General features: G+C 43.1%; 2 protein-coding genes across 2 annotated transcripts; one reads left to right on the top strand and one right to left on the bottom strand.

Annotated features, from left to right (window-relative positions):
• Positions 1-1,154: 1,154 nt before the first annotated feature.
• On the bottom strand, positions 1,155-1,557 carry PFN3 (profilin 3). Its single transcript, XM_056852840.1, has one exon. It carries the CDS (start codon positions 1,554-1,556, stop codon positions 1,155-1,157), a length of 402 nt encoding a protein of 133 aa, XP_056708818.1. The 5' UTR covers position 1,557.
• A 4,113-nt stretch (positions 1,558-5,670) lies between these two features.
• On the top strand, positions 5,671-15,621 carry LOC130480349 (mitochondrial amidoxime reducing component 2-like). Its single transcript, XM_056852838.1, has 7 exons — positions 5,671-5,918; positions 8,172-8,345; positions 10,215-10,377; positions 11,237-11,377; positions 13,686-13,747; positions 13,824-13,895; positions 15,492-15,621. Exons 1-7 carry the CDS (start codon positions 5,671-5,673, stop codon positions 15,616-15,618), a joined length of 987 nt encoding a protein of 328 aa, XP_056708816.1. The 3' UTR covers positions 15,619-15,621.
• Positions 15,622-16,136: the final 515 nt, after the last annotated feature.

Raw genomic sequence — 16,136 nt, 5'->3', positions numbered from 1 at the left:
ACATTTGAAATATACTCTATAAATATTAACCAGGTAATTACACCACACAAGATTCTGTATCTGTATTTAGCCTCTATAGCTATCTAAGGAACTATTAGGGATTTTGAAGACTGGATATAAGATTTCATATTTATAACTGAAACTAATCTGAGATATTGTTGATACATGACTGGCTTCAAACCATCCTAATTTTTGCTCCTCTCTTGCTGCCCTCCCACCAATTGATCATTCAGAATTTTCAAATATTCCCACAGTGCTTACTTAGCATTTATACAGTGCTTTCTTGTAAAAAATGTTTTACGCTAGGACACTGTAACATAGGCCAGTATTATCATGTACATGTAGAGTGATGGAAGAGCCTGAAGGCGCTGTCTAGTGAGACACAAGAGTTGTCCCAGGGACCTCTCAGATCCTAAATCCTATCATATGCAAACTAACCATCTTTTTCTTCTTCTGCTCTGATCCTGGGTAGCTGTCCCAAAAATAGTTCTGGTAGATTCTCTTCGGTGAATCATAGTGAGGCCACTTCTCCTTCAAGGTTCAGGGAAACGGATGCTTATTTTTAAAAAATTATATCCCACTTTACTCTGTAATCAGGATCCAAAGTGACTTATTACATTGTTCTCTCTTTATCCCCACAACAACAACCCTGTAAGGTAGGTGAGTGTGTGTGACAGGCCCAAGATCACCTGGCAAGCTTCCGTGGCAGAGCAGGGATTTGAACCAGGTTGTTGCAGGTCCTCTCTTAGCCACGTGACGCCAGCTCTCCCTGATTATGTGTACCCAATGCCTTCAAACTACATGGGGGCTGTGCCAAACCCTTTTAGTCCAAATGATAGCCTGGGGCCTAGCAGGATCACTGTGCATCTTCCCTCTTGCTATATCTTACCTTCTCATCTCTAGTTTAGTACTACAGTTCACATTGATCTGGGAGAGAAGCTGCCTGCCTTCTAGACAGTGCCTTAGACAACAGCTTGGTTTGCTCCCTTACTCCCAGCTAACCAGTTCCGTTTAGAACAACAGGCAAGTCTCGTCCCAACCTCACATCTCAAAGAGACAAGGTAAAAGCTGGTTAAATGCCCTTTTATTTTACGCCAACGATAGCTTCCCCGCACCCTTGAGCCAGGAGAAAAGTGACTGAACTGTGAGTCTGGCTATTTCATGCCCGCTATCAAGTCATGAGTCTTCTTATTAAGAGCGCCTCCGTGGACTCCCTTCTTGCCCATGAGGAAGATCAGCGCTTTTGGAGTTTTCCCGATGCAGATAGATTTGCTGTCGCCGCCTTTGATTCTGGTGTCCATCACAGCATCTTTATCCACGAGCAAATTGTCACGGATCACACTGCACTTCTTGCCAGCTATGGTGATTCCGGTCTGCAGGAACGCTTTTCTGTCCTTTCCAACGATCACTCCTACTTCCTGGGGAGAGATGGCTGCCAGGAGGCCTCCTGGTTTAGAAGCCCACACAGACTTATTGTCGGAATGTCCCACAATGGCTACGTCTTCAATGTTTTTATCCTTCAGGACGGTGTTGATGTAAGCTTTCCAGTCTCCCATCTTGCTTTGCCTCTCTTCTTTGCCAAGTCCTCCTCTGCCTCTGCTTTTGTCAAGTCTCAGGACTTGGTTGTTCTCCCGCTATTCCTAACAATCGAAACCTTCTGTGGAGTCCTAATGGAATAGTTCAAGTAAGTTGAAACAAAGATTTGAAAGGATATCTGTTAAGGATGTGAAGAGAAGTCATGGGAGAGTCAGAATCTCCTGTCCCAGCTCAGTATCCTGGGCTCAAGCTGAGAATTTGAGATCAGGACTCCAGATACTTCAGACTTCAGATGCAGAGAGAGTTCACCAGGTAACACTTTTGCTTGGTCAGCCAAAGTCAGTGTGAGTTCACAAAGCAATGGCGTCTGTGTTTATGCTTCAGCCGTTGCCAAGGAGCTCATTATGACATCAGAAGTACCAGTCATCACAGCCTGCAATCCATTATGACCTCATGTCAGCCATGAAAAAACATTCTTTGCTCTCTATTTGTTCCAAAAGGGACAAAAATCATATTTCCTCTCACTCCATTATCTCCCAAAGTTAAATGATCCATTGACTGCTTCATAGTAAGCTATTCAGCATGAGCATGAGCATACTTTCTTAGAAGTAAGTCAACAGAGTTCAGTGGGACACTCTAGCCAGGAAACATGGTTAGAACTACAGCATTGGCGTAACATCTACATTATAAACAAGTAAAACATTAAAAGGCAAATGTGTTGGCATTCAAGGTATTAAGGAATTCATTTCTTTTAGTTTACAGTAGGTCACAGTTGGATCCTACAGTCTATTTCCACCAACACCACCAACGGAGGAGGAACCAGATTTTCACCAATCCCCCCTAACTCACCTAACAGAGTTAATTTGCAGTAGGTCCAGTACAAATATTTCACACAAAAAATAACTGAACTTTTGGAATTCACTAGTGATGATTTGATGATAGCTTAGATTGCTTTGACAAGAGCCCTGTGGCACAGAGTGGTAAAGCAGCAGTACTGCAGTCAAAAGCTCTGCTCACGACCTGAGTTCTATTCCGGCAGAAGTTGGTTTCAGGTAACCGGCTCAAGGTTGACTCAGCCTTCCATCCTTCCGAGATCAGTGAAATGAGTACCCAGCTTGCTGGGGATAAAGGGAAGATGACTGGGGAAGGCACTGGCAAACCACCCCATAAAAACAAAGTCTGCCTAGTAAACATCGGGATGTGACGTCACCCCATGGGTCAGGAATGACCCGGTGCTTGCACAGGGGACCTTCACCTTTATCTTTTAGATTGCTTTAACAACTGATTAAAATAAATTCATGGAGGATACATCTACCCATGAGAATTAATTATGATGACGATGAAGAAGAGTTGGTTTTTATACCCTGCTTTTCTCTACTGAAAGTCTCAAAGAGGCTTACAATCACCTTCCCCTCCCCTCCACAACAGGCACCTTGTGAAGTAAATGAAGCTGAGAGAGTTCTGCGAGAGCTGTGACTAGCCCAAGGTCACCCAGCAGGCTGCATGTAGAGGAGCAGGGAATCAAACTCGATTCTCCTGAATAGAGTCCACCGCTCTTAACCACTACACCATGCTGACTCTCTAGTTACAAAACAACTTCCATATTTACAGACATTTCATTTCAGAGGACCAGACGGTGGTGATTAATAACTATGCCTATCGCCTTCATTCCCTGCTTGTGAGCATGCAGATGCACCTGCCGGAAACAGAATGGCTGGACTGGATGGCTCGTTGTTCTGAACTGGCAAATCTGTTCTTTAAAATGTTGGCATATGATCTTTGAGAGCAGTCCTCTCACTGCAGAGAGGATAAGATTGGTCTGTAAGACTGGGCCATTTATCAGTGCACACATGCGCATGTATACATTAGGTGTTTAAGGAACTGTGAACCTTCCTTGGCAGGTGCTCACTCAGAAGCAGGCTTTCCCTCTGTTGCCCATCCTGCAGATATGGCCCGCCTCCACTCTCCTCAACTAAGGACCAGAGGGTGTAGTTGGAGCACCAGTTGCATGTGATTCCCACAGGCAGAACTCTCATGTAGCTAGCAGCAATAGTGTGGAAGGTGCATGAAGGAGGAAAGACCATTATATGTATTCCAGACAATATTCTATAGAAGTGCCCTAATTTAATGCACAGTTTGGGGAGCAAGAAATATGCTAGGTGCTTCTCTTTAAAGAAAAAAAAACATATACCCCAATCCCTCCTTATTTGTGAATGTATACACAGCCAAGATCAGTTTACATAAGCAGTCCTCCACTTGAATGTGTGGAAACGACAACAAAGATCAAACCTGAGAGAAGGGGATTGTATGCCATGTTACATCATCGCAAACAATGGTTCTCATTGGAGTCCATTCCCCAGTCCCTTGTCTTCAAATGCTGATTAATACATGTGTGAACGACTTATACAGACCAAAAAATCTCAACACAGAAGCTGGTGACACAGCATGAAGATGGTTCCCAGTTCCTTATTCACAAATCCAACCACAAGCATTGATAATATTAAAAAGCTCTGCACTCCCAAATCATACATCCTCAGATTCAGGGGGCTCTACCTTAGAAGGTGACATACACAGATGCCCAGTGTAAATACTGGCTTTGACAGTAACTGTCCCACAATAATGTGCCCCTCAGGAGAAATAAATCTTTTAAAATTGGGGCCAGCTACACTCGAAAATAAGCTCTGGGCCTCCCTGACTCATACACCCCCTGACTCTGGGGACGGTGCCTTGTAAGGGAGGGGCTGTAGCTCAGTGGTAGAGCATCTGCTTGGCATGCAGAAGGTCCCTGGCTCAATCCTTGGCCTCTCCAGCTGAATCAGGTAGTAGGTGCTGTGAAAAACTCTGCTGGAGACCCTGAAGAACTTCTGGCAGTGGGAGCAAGCAACACTGACCTTTGGTGGATCAAAGGTCTGATTCAGTATAAGACAGCTTCATGTGTTGTTCATGCAACCCACAAACTGGAGTATCTTTCTATTATAAAGAAGCTGTGTTCTCCCAAGCAGCTATGTTGGTTCACAGAAATAATTTAAAAGCCATTGTACTGTAATTTATAGCAACATTCAATCTGACAAAGTAGCAAGAAAGTTTCTGAGTAACCAAGAACACTTCTTTAAGCTAGAACAATACCAAAATGGGGTGTGTGTGGAAAGCAGAAACCAAAGCCACAATGTATACTGTCTGGGGCAATCTGGCAACGACAGTATCTAATCTAATTAATGTGTTGCAACCTCTGGGTTGGGAAATTCCTGGAAATTGGGGGGGGAGGAGCCTGGGAAGGGCGAGATTTGGGGAGAGGAGGGACCTCAGCAGAATATAATGCCATTGAACCTTCCAGTGTGGTGAAGTGGTTAAGAGCAGTGGACTCTGATCTGGAGAACCTGGTTTGATTCCCCACTCCTCCACATGAGCGGCGGAGGCTAATCTGGTGACCTGGATTTGTTTTCCTGCTCCTACACAGGAAGCCAGCTGGGTGACCTTGGGCAAGTTACAGCTCTCTCAGCCCCACCCACCTTACAGAGTGTCTGTTGTGGGGAGGGAAAGGGAAGGTGATTGTAAGCCAGTTTGATTCTTCCTTAAGTGGCGGAGAAAGTTGGCATACAAAAACCAACGTTTCTTCCTCGTCCTCTTCTTAGAAGCCATTTTCTCCAGGGGAACTGATCGCTGTAGCTTGCAGGTAACTTGTAATTCCAGGAGAGCTCCAGCCACCACCTGGAGGTTGGCAACCCTAACAAGGTTGTCGTGTATTGTACTGTGTATTAGAGCTACAAACGTTCAGGCTTTCCGATCACCTCCTCCCTTCAGTACTGAATATCCAACCTGAAGAGTTAGGTGAACCTTGTCACCTTGACCGCTACTTGTTGACGTCTGAATTGGACGTAGGGATGCTATCTCCCATTCCCGAATCTGGTCCAGCTTGAGTCGTAGCTCACATTCCCCGTCAAATCCCCCTCTGCCGTCGGCCAGGGAGCGACCTTCCACCCGGCGCTGTCTCGGAGGGGAGCGGGGAGGCGTCTCCGCTCCTGCCCAGCGGCGGAAGAGTGCACGGAAGCCCTTCCCTGCAAGGGAGCCGCCTGCTGCCCGGAGAACGGCCCCGCCTGCTGCTGCTGGCTTGCTGCTGCTGGCGCCGCGGCGGGCATGGGGGACTCGGGCCTCCTCTCTCTGCCCAAGGGCCGGCCCGGCTGGCTCCTGGCCTCCGCCTTGGCCCTCGTAGCCGCGCTGGGGGTGGCCGCGGCCTGGCGTCGGCGGAGGGCTCCTCGAAGGCTGGCGCGGGTGGGGACGGTGTCGGGGCTCTTCGTTTACCCGGTCAAGTCCTGCCGCGGAGTGGCCGTGGAGCGGGCCGAGGTGACCCCGCTGGGTCTGCGCTGCGGAGAGATGCGCGACAGGTAGCGGGGGCTTGTCCGGCCTCTCCGCGAACTCTCTCCGTGCCAGGGTGGGGGAGGTGGTTGGGAATTTCCTGCATTGTGCAGGGGGGTTGGACTAGATAACCCCGGCGGGCCCTTCCAACTGTTTGGGCAAAAACGCATGGGAGGTTTTGCCTTGGATTTGCCGCTCTCCAAATGCACATTTTCCCCAGCCAAATTCTCAAAACTCAACAACAAGCCCCCCATGCAGAGTTTTGAGAATTAAAATTTGCATCTAGAGAGCAGCAAATCCAAGGCAAAACCTTCCATGCGTTTTTGTCCTATGATTCTATGATTGCAGTTTGGTCTCCCTCCCCACCCCCTCCAATATTTATCCTGTTTCCCGGTGTTTTATAAAATAATTGCATCTTGATCGGCTTTTGGAAGACTCTGCTCCCTTAGGACCTCCTGAAGCTCGATTCAGTGCCCTTATGGGCGAAAGTAAACCCGATAACGGGCTTACTCTCAGACGAGAGGTTGTAGACCAGCCATCCCTACTAGATGATCATTTACTCGGAAGTAAGACCGCCAAGGTTTATGTACAATTATCTCCAAATACAACTATGTGTAGGGCTGTAGGTTTAGACTTTGACCCCCCCCCCACAACTTGCAAAAAAGCCCCATTGCACTTCTCTTCGGTGCTGCATTACAGCGAAGTACCATTTCTCTGCTCCATGGTAATAAATAGGTGCTAAAGTATAAGAGGTTTTCTCTTAGTGCTTCTTCATTAGGTTAGTTACTTAAGTGTTCTCAGTTCATTACAAGGTTGTGATTTTTGTGTGTGGCATAATCTGAGTCCTCTGTGGGTTCTAATTTGCGGTCCTGGGGCAACAGCATTGTTCTGAAGTAAATCTCATTGAGCTCAATGGGACTTCTGTGTTAATAGATAACAGCTAAGAGTGCCCTTGGTAGTTTTGGAAACAGAGGCTGGATTACATAATATTTGTAGGGGGGTGGGAACCCTGCTCTTTAAAGTGTCAGGTTTACTTTAATCTGCTTTCACTATATTGTTTTCATCTACGAGTCTCCTACATTTAAAAAGAAAGTTCAGCTGCAGGAATTCATATACACATATGCTAGCACACACTTTGGCCTGGTAGTCTTTTAAATCTTACTTTTTTTACAGCTTGGTTGACTTCAATAGATTTAGAACAGGGTGACTATTTAGGAGTGCGCTATTATAACATCATATATTATAATATCATTATATATATATATATATATATATATATATATATATATATATATATATATATATATATATATATATATATATATACACACACACACACATATATACACACACACACACACATTGTGGGCCTGAAACAGCTTTTCCCATTTTATTTAAAGAGGTCTCCACCCCCCCCCCATACACTAGTTCCTTATAACATTTTGATCTTAAGTAGCTATGTAGCTAGAAAAAAAATCCTCATGTACTACTTCCATTTTAGGTAGAAATCAGGAGGTTAAACTTTTTATAGCATTCATCTTATTACCTAGTAATTTCTTCACATCAAACAAGCGTTAAGTTACAAAAAACGGGTTCAAAAACAGACAAACCTACTTCCCACTTCTTTTAAAAAGCAGGGAGGGATCGTGGTAGAGACTGTAGCCAAGTGCTAGAGGATCTACTGGGCATGTAGAAGGTCCCAGGCTCAATCCCTGGCATCTTCAGTTAAGAGGGTCAGGAAGTAGTGGCGTGAAAGACCTCTACCTGAGTCCCTAGAGAGCTGCTGCCAGCAGTCCCTAGAGCAGTGGTCTGACTTGGTAGGAGGCTGTTTTGTGTGTCCTTCCTCAGTCAGCATCCATTTGTGGGAACAAGCATTCTAGCGACTAGTGACCTCTGTCACCAGATATCATGATAAGATCAGGAGTTTCATGGGCTGGGGATAATCAGTGGGCAGGACTACAAGAACTAACTGGCTGCTGGCACAGAGAGACATGCCTCAGTTCTATATAGAAAAAATTTGAGCAGAAGGGATAGTTATAGAGATTGTTCATTTAATTGAGAACTACTAGATGTCGTTCCATGAAGTCTAGATATAATTCATACTTAAGTAGGAGCTCTGTGTACACAACTCTGAACTTACGGTGGGAATACAAATGCCACATTGAAATCAGCGCTGCTTAACAGTTTAATTGCTCACTTTCAGTCTTAAACAGCTGACCACTCTAGAAAGTAGCTGCCTTTCCATAATGCTTAATACATTTTGATGTGTTTTTGAACTTCAGGTGCTGGCTTGTAATAAAAGAAGATGGACATAAAGTGACTGCGCGGGAAGAGCCTCGGCTGGTGTTGATTTCTCTTGCTTGTGAAAGTGGACATCTAATTCTGAGCGCTCCAGAAATGAAGGATCTTCATATTCCTGTAGAGTTATCCCCAAAAAATCCAGTGCAGAATTGCAGGTGACTACGATATTTCCTTCTGTTAGCCTCTTGCCTGTTTTTCGTGATCAAACTGTAAAAATCCTTACCCTTAAACTGCATCTGTTGAAGTTATGTCACTGTCATCTCTAAATGCAGTTAAAACATGTTCTTACATTTTTAATGTTCCATACATGGCCACGACAACAGTACTTGACGTTAATCTCCTTCTTTGTTAACAAGGACTATCATATTTTTCTTCTGCTCTCTCTTACAAGTGAAGGGTCTTTAGAGAACTCAAAAGCTTGCTTGTTATTTTGGGTGATCCTAATCAAAATGATACAATACTACTGTTTTTAAGTCCCCTTGGAAAGAGCAGTACTTACTTAAAGAGTTTTAGTGAGTCACACTGTAGTATCTCTGAAACTCTTGTCTGTTTGGTCCATCCTGTAAGTTATGGGATGGATCTACAATCCAATCTATTGACAAATTCTTTACATGTTAAAGTGACCTGGCAATGGCATGTTAGAGATGAGTAGTGATGCTGAGATGGGGTTAATGTCTTCCCATATATCATGTTGGAAGACCTGATCATGTAATGTGTCTCTTTAAAGATCATTTCCCCATTTTGCTGTAATTGCTGCTGCAAATGCAACATAGTGGGAACGGAGCCTGTCAGGATCTCGGGGTTGGTTAACATTGCTTTAGGTGCTTGCTTCCCAAGTAAAAAAAACAACTCTTCAGATCCAAACAGAATTTTTAAAATATATACCACCAACTTGATAACAATAGAAAAATGCAGAACTGTCCTTGTTCGTGTTCTATATGTTAATTCAAATTTATAATCTTCTGAGGGTTTTTTGCCAGCATTTTTAGAGGGAGGGGAATCTCCTCTTCCCTGCACTTCAATGTAGCAGTTGTCTTCGTGGACTCCCTTGAGACTGGTTGTAGACAAGCTGCTGGGGCCCAGCTCTTTCCACCGCTATTCAGCCTTTCCTGCTCTATAGCTCTCTCAGCTCTCAGGCACCTTTCACCTCCTGAGGGAATTCCCTGCTTCAGTTCTGTCCCTCTCTTCTGAAGTCCTTCAGAACTCTTTCTCTGTGTGTCTCCTTTGTGGCTGACTATGCTAGCTCTACTTATAGTTTGAAGAGTGGTTGTAAAATCTAAGTAGTTTGCTAAAAGGGCCAGTAAGATTGCTACACTCTACCTGCTGCCTGATTGGTTCTATTCATACCAGGCTAAGAGACCAATACAACAGCTCTATTTCCCCTCCTTCTTTAGCTTTACAACCCTGATTTGCATGAATGTTCAGCTTTCTACTACACATACAGACCTTAAATTCATTCTAATACATCTACATTTATGTTTACAGTTATAAATATACAAATATATACATGGGTTTTTTATTTCAGCATAGAGCCTTTGCACATGGAATTAATCAGTGCTTGCCCCTTGTGTTCCCCCAGCTAAGCTTTTGCAAGTTAAAAAAGTAGTTTTGCCAGTTAAAAAAGTAGTAGCCATATTGCTATAGTGGTAGGATGCTACAGCAATACACTGCCAATATTTTTTAACGGTGAAAAGCCTGCTTGTGGTGGAGGAAGCAAATGTCAGGCATGAAGGGAAATGGCACTACATATGGGTGGGGAAATGTGGAAACCTGCACCTTCCCGTCTACCAGAACCAAACCAAATTTGAATATTCTCAGTGTAGTCTTTGGCTCATTTTTGCTTAGAGTAATAGCTCATAGGATATATAATGACTATTTATGGGTTTATCATATAAATAAGAGCAAGCTTCCAAAGAATAACAATTTCCCCCATTGTTCAGAAGATGTGTGGACATAGTCTAAATTATTAAATGAGAATTATTTGGCTAGCAGAGAATGTACTGATATCCCTCGCAATCATTCAGGGTGTTTGGCTTTGACATCCAAGGCAGAGACTGCGGTGAAGAGGCAGCTCAGTGGATCACTGCCTTTCTGAATTCGCATCCATACCGCCTTGTTCATTTTGAATCAAACATGGCTCCAAGGAATGCAAAAGATCTTATGGAGCCTTTTCAACCCAGTGATAAGGTGAGGTAATGTCTTTGTATTAGTTCTTAGCACGTGTCTTACAGTGCAAACCTATGTTGCAGGTTTTTTTAGTCAAAACCCATTGTAATAAAGTATAGTCAGTGGGCTTTAGACTGCATAGGGTTGACTGTAAACTTTCTAAACACCTGTAAGGAGAGTATAAACAAGTGTTGAGAAATGTAGAAAACATTCACAAGCATCTAACTAATTAAACATTGGCAACTAACTAGAATTTGTTATTTCAGAGTAGTCTCAAGGTTGGAACCAATTTTTTTCCATTGTGTTATGGGCTTCCGATACAAGAGGGTTCTGATTTACCTTAGTATAGGTATCTCATGGGTCCCTCGTTGTAAACAGCCTTTTGATTTTTCTTCCACCACTATTGTACAGCTGTCATCCTTTCCCACATTCATTCCAAAGTAGGAAATGCACTGGCACATGTTGAATGGCTGTTGTGGTGAGGTATGCTTGGTAGGTGCCCCTCCAGAGCTAACTATGTATTCCTGGGAGCCATTTTCCTAGACAGAAGCTCTGTCATGTAAACTGAGCCCCTTGCAGAGAGTTAGACCTCTATAAAAGTTTCTCCAAGTAACTATTGGGCAGGACATTCTATAAAAAATCTAGACAGAAATGCAACACAATATAGTAGAATATCATTATTTCTGACCTTTCAAAAAAAATTGCTTTCATTATGTGACCCTTTGGGTCACACACTTTATCATATTTTTTTATTAAAGTGCCTTAGGACAAACAGAAACGACATACTTTGAGAGCTGCATTCAGTTTGTGGGCTAGCAGTTTGGTTTGTTGTCTTAGGATGCCGTTAATAGCGTTTAACTTTTTAAACGTTTCCCTGTAGATTGCCTATCCTGACTGTAGTCCAGTTATGGTACTCTCTGAAGCATCAGTGGAAGAGCTGAATTCTCGGCTGGAGAAGACAGTTCAAATACGTAACTTCAGGCCAAATATTGTGGTCACTGGCTGTGGTCCTCATGAGGAGGTAATTGGGCATAAACAAATACAGCTGCCTTTGCACTTGTACGTGTTAATATTTAATGGAAGTGACATATTTATAGATAAATATTAACCAACCATTTACATAACCTATTGAGGGAATAAATGTTTGGATTTTCAGTGAAGCAGTGACAAAGGGGGGCACCTTCAGTTAAAATTGGGAACACGGCTGACAAAATTCTTTCTCGAGTAGCATACATACACAAATTCCTTTTCTTTGAACTATTCTCCTGATACCTTCATCTTTACAAGAGTTACAATGCAAGGAGAAAAGTTGCTAATGAATGCATGCATAAACCTGGGCTGCTTCCACATGGCGACCGTTCTCCATATAGCTCCTGTTGTTGCTGTAAAAGCTGAGGCCCTTGCTTTGGCATATTGGAACATCCCCATGGAAGTTTTCTCCATTCTGTCCTTAACTCAGCCCTCTGTGGCTGTCATTCCTCTTCCCTTTCCCACCACAAGAGAGCTTTCAAAAATCAGCAATAACTATAAATCTTTAATAACTATATTGTTGTAATAATGTGTTGCCACCATGTACTAGTTGTTGGCTTTCGTATTTTTAAAAACGTGTCCCTAGACGTTTTGGTCGCAGAGTTACAAGGAGAAATGTGCAACCAGTATTCTTCCCCCTATACTACTTTCAACTAAAAGGGCTAGAGTCTTACATAAAAAAGGCAGCTTAGAAGGAGTGCATTATGGCAATAAATCATGACAACATTTTAAAGCTACAGCAATATGGGTATTAAACATGCACTCTGGGGTGCAGGGGTGGCCACTGCATGAATCAAGTAAAGGCAATGGTATTGATACGGGCAGGACCTGAAAATATGTGCACCTTCCTGTTCACACAGCATCCAAAAGCCCTTTGACTACGATCCTTCAAAAAAAGGATTGTATCAAACCAGATTTGGGGGAGAATGCAGCAAAATGGGGGGGAAACACTGAAACCTGGATGAACTGAGGATGATGTCATGTGGATGCTTCTGAAACCAGTACTTGTGTAAGGAAGAGCAAAACATCAATGCGGAAAGAATCCCGTTCGACAGAAGCTTAATCCTTTTATTATTCAGTGTAAAGGTCTGAAGTTGGATTAATTTTTCTACCTTGAACATTCAGTGGTTTCCAGTCAATTAAATCAGGACATTGCTTAATCAAAAGTTACTCCAGTCAGGTAGGTAAAATCAATCGTTACTTGGCTGCTACACATTAAAACAGGTGAGGGTTCATGTTTTCTTTAATTAAAAAATACAAAGAAGTTTGCCTGGCAGCTTCACATTTGTGTGAAGTCTACTTTTGAGGGACACTAGAGAGTTGCCATGCAACAGGGGATCTTTGCTTCAAAAATGACCTGCTTTTGAAGCTGTGCATCATTGGAAATAAAGCTAATTTCAGTTTTGTGTTTGTCTTGCAGTAGTAAAATACCAGGCCTCATATGTACAACAAGGACTATTTGGAGATGTTCCTGCAGCAGTTACAATTACCAGCTTAGTTGCATTTTACTTTCTTCATTTGTTTTGTTTATAATGAATGGTATCCAGTGAACAGAGCAGGTTTACAAGGTGGCTTTCTTCCCTCCCTCCAAAAGTTGATCAAGGGGGTAAGGGACACTTGAGAGCTAATTGGGTTACATGCAGGGGGCTGTAACAAAAAGAAGACATTTGCAGAAATCACCCGCCCCCCCTTGAGCAAACTATTCTGCAAGAGGGGTAGGAGGATTTCAGCTGATTCCCCTTTTTGTTGCAACCCCCTGTGCCAGATTCAAGCGTTCCCCAAACCTCAGGAACTACTTTTGAAGGGGACACATGCAGATGTGGGGAAGGGAGATTGGTTTCACAAACTCACAGTGCATTCCTGAGAAGAGTTACTCCAGTCTAAGCCCATTGAAATGAATGGGCTTAGACTGGAGTAACTCTCCTTGGGAATGCACTGTCATTCAGTGTATTGGAGTCCACCTAATATAGGCAACTCATACTAATTTGTTCCTCCAAATCTGAAAAGACCTTTAATAATGGTGGTGGTGGAAAGTGCCATCAAGTCATGGCTGACTTATGGCCACCCCGTATGGTTTTCAAGGCAAGAGACGTTCAGAGGTGGTTTGCCATATCCTGCTAATAATGTCTTAATGCCAGAGCCATATTTTAAACTAATATTGTTACACCTGTTTTTTGTAGCATCTTTAAGAGAACTTAAAATGGAGATTGAGGGAAACTCTTCTCTGTGTTACTGCAATGAATATGCTCAGTGCCAGTCTGAGATGAAACGCAGTGTAAATGAATGTTGTATTTCCTTAGGATACCTGGAATGAGATTGTGATTGGAAGTGCAGAAATGAAAGGTGTAATGGCCTGCCCACGGTAAGCATCTTGGATAGTATTTGAAAGCAGAAGCGTGAAGTTGTTTTTCTCTCTCACACTGCTTTTATCATTTTAGGTGTATTTTGACAACTGTTGATCCAGATACTGGGATCATGGACAGAAAAGAGCCTCTTGATACCCTGAAAAGGTAACAAAGTATTATTGGTCCTTCTCTTCATTCTCTGTGGGAAAATCAGTAGTTACAATTTGCAGGGCTTTCTTGCTGTTTTTAAAGCATGTACCAAAAGTTTTAGTGTGTGGGCTGGAGCAGAATAACTGCTTTTCTAGCCCACGTACAAAACTGTCCGAATGTTGGGGAGGATGTTAGGCATCTTGGTAGCAATCACCACTTGATGTAGATGCTGTTTAGCTGCTAATTGGGATGGGCACTCAAATAATTTTGCCTCTCTCTCCATAATGCTTCACTTCATTGTCCTAATTGAACTCTGTTCCCAAACTCACTGCTTGCACGGAAGTCCCATAGATTGAATTCAACTAGCTTTCAAGTAAAATGCTTTAATTTGGCTGTGGCTTTGATTTTTCTTAGAGGATAGTCCTCAGTGAGTTAATGCAAGCTTATTGAGGGCTTCCTTTCCTCATAAGCCTCAACAGGACAGAGGCGGAGGTCTGGGGTGCTCAAGAGGCACTCAGGCTTCAGATCTGGGATAATTTTGATTTTTGGACATATGTATGAATATTTCAGGATGCTGTGATCCTTTTGTATAGTGCTGGTGTTTAATGTGCTGGAAGATAGTGTCATCCCGTTCTTGACAGTTACTGTGAAAATAATCTTTTGTGGATGACTCATTCCTCATAAGGAGAAATTGCAGATAATTCACATGGAATAGAATAACTTTCACTAGGAAATAATGCCCCCCTAAGCAGGTGCATTGTTTCTATGAGGGGTGCTCTGAGGCTGCCAATTTAGTAACCATCTGGGCGTCATATTTAGAAATTCTGGGTTGGCGCCTGCGGTTTAGCAGTGGAAGGCACTGATGGGTTGTGGGGCCTGCATTTAATAATTATTTAATGCAGGCCCCAATGGGGGCCCAAAGAGGCTTAAATTGTTCTCCTCTCCTCCATTTTATTTCCTCACAATAACCCTGTGGGGTAGATTAGGCTTAAAGCGTGTGGCTGGCCCAAAGTCACCCAGCAAGCTTCCCTAGCGCAACTGGGGGTTCGAACTTAAGTCTCCCAGATACTAATCCAGCACTCTTAACCACTACACCACGCTGGCTGTCAATATCTAGGTGGGTTGGGAAGCTGCAGTGGAGAGGGGGGAAGAGAATGAATTTCTCCCTCTCCCCTCTTGCATGAGGAGCTCTGCTGATAGAAGAGAAAGAAAGGAGTGGTTTCTCTTTGGGCACTTTCGCACATCCTGAATAATGCATTTTCAACCCACTCTCAATGCACTTTAATGACTGTTTGCATGTGGATTTTGCCCTTTCACACAGTAAAATCCAGCTGCAAAGTGCACTGAAAGTGGATTGAAAGTGTAATATTCAGGATGTGTGAAAGTGCCCCCTGTCTCATCTGAAACCTTCTGACCTGTGTCGGTTCCACATCTGTCAGAATAAAGTTTCCCATTCAGAAATGGCTGTGTTGGGGCAGGGCCGGCTGAGAATGTTGGGGAGCCTCTCATAATCCTTTGCTTTGGATTCCTCCCTCTGTGTTTCATTCATCTTCTCACAACAGCAGTTAACTATCTTGTAGATGACTTATTCTGATCTCTTCTTGTCTGCAGCTACCGCCTGTGTGATCCTTCTGAACAGCATCTATACAGATCGCACCCACTCTTTGGATGGTACTTTAGAATTGCTAAAATGGGAACACTTCGAGTTGGAGACACGGTGTACAAGATAATTCGGTGATACAGACGCAACCCCAAAGGAAATTCTTCTTTTGTACCTTAAGGGCCTTTTTTGTGAACAAGTATTTAGCACTCTTTTTTTTTTTGTAATGTATATTTCCTATATTGCATTTTTAAAAATTAATGTAATACTTTTATGAAATATTGGTGTACATATAACTTTCTGAAAAGGGTTTGTGGTTTGAAGAGGGAAGATATTGTTATAGTAATAAGCAGACCTTTTTGTATGTTGTACATGCATAATTAGATCTGAACCTCAGATTTTCAATCATTGTAAATGGATTAATAGAAATCTACTAAGAGGTTGAAGAAAGGAGTCACATCACTGGATAATTGCTTTTCATCATTTTTGCACAGCCAGGTTCTAAACAGACTACTTGGAAATAAGTTTCACTGATGCCAGTGGGACGTGGTTGTATAATGGCATTTATCTAGCCACACCGTTCCAAAGACTTAAGTGCTATTAGTCTGTGGAAGATGGGACATTGATTTCCACCCATTTTCTCTCACTGTAGACCC

Source organism: Euleptes europaea, chromosome 7 (assembly GCF_029931775.1).
Source record: "Euleptes europaea isolate rEulEur1 chromosome 7, rEulEur1.hap1, whole genome shotgun sequence".
NCBI lineage: Eukaryota > Metazoa > Chordata > Lepidosauria > Squamata > Sphaerodactylidae > Euleptes > Euleptes europaea.
This window is presented reverse-complemented; position numbering and strand designations above follow the sequence as displayed.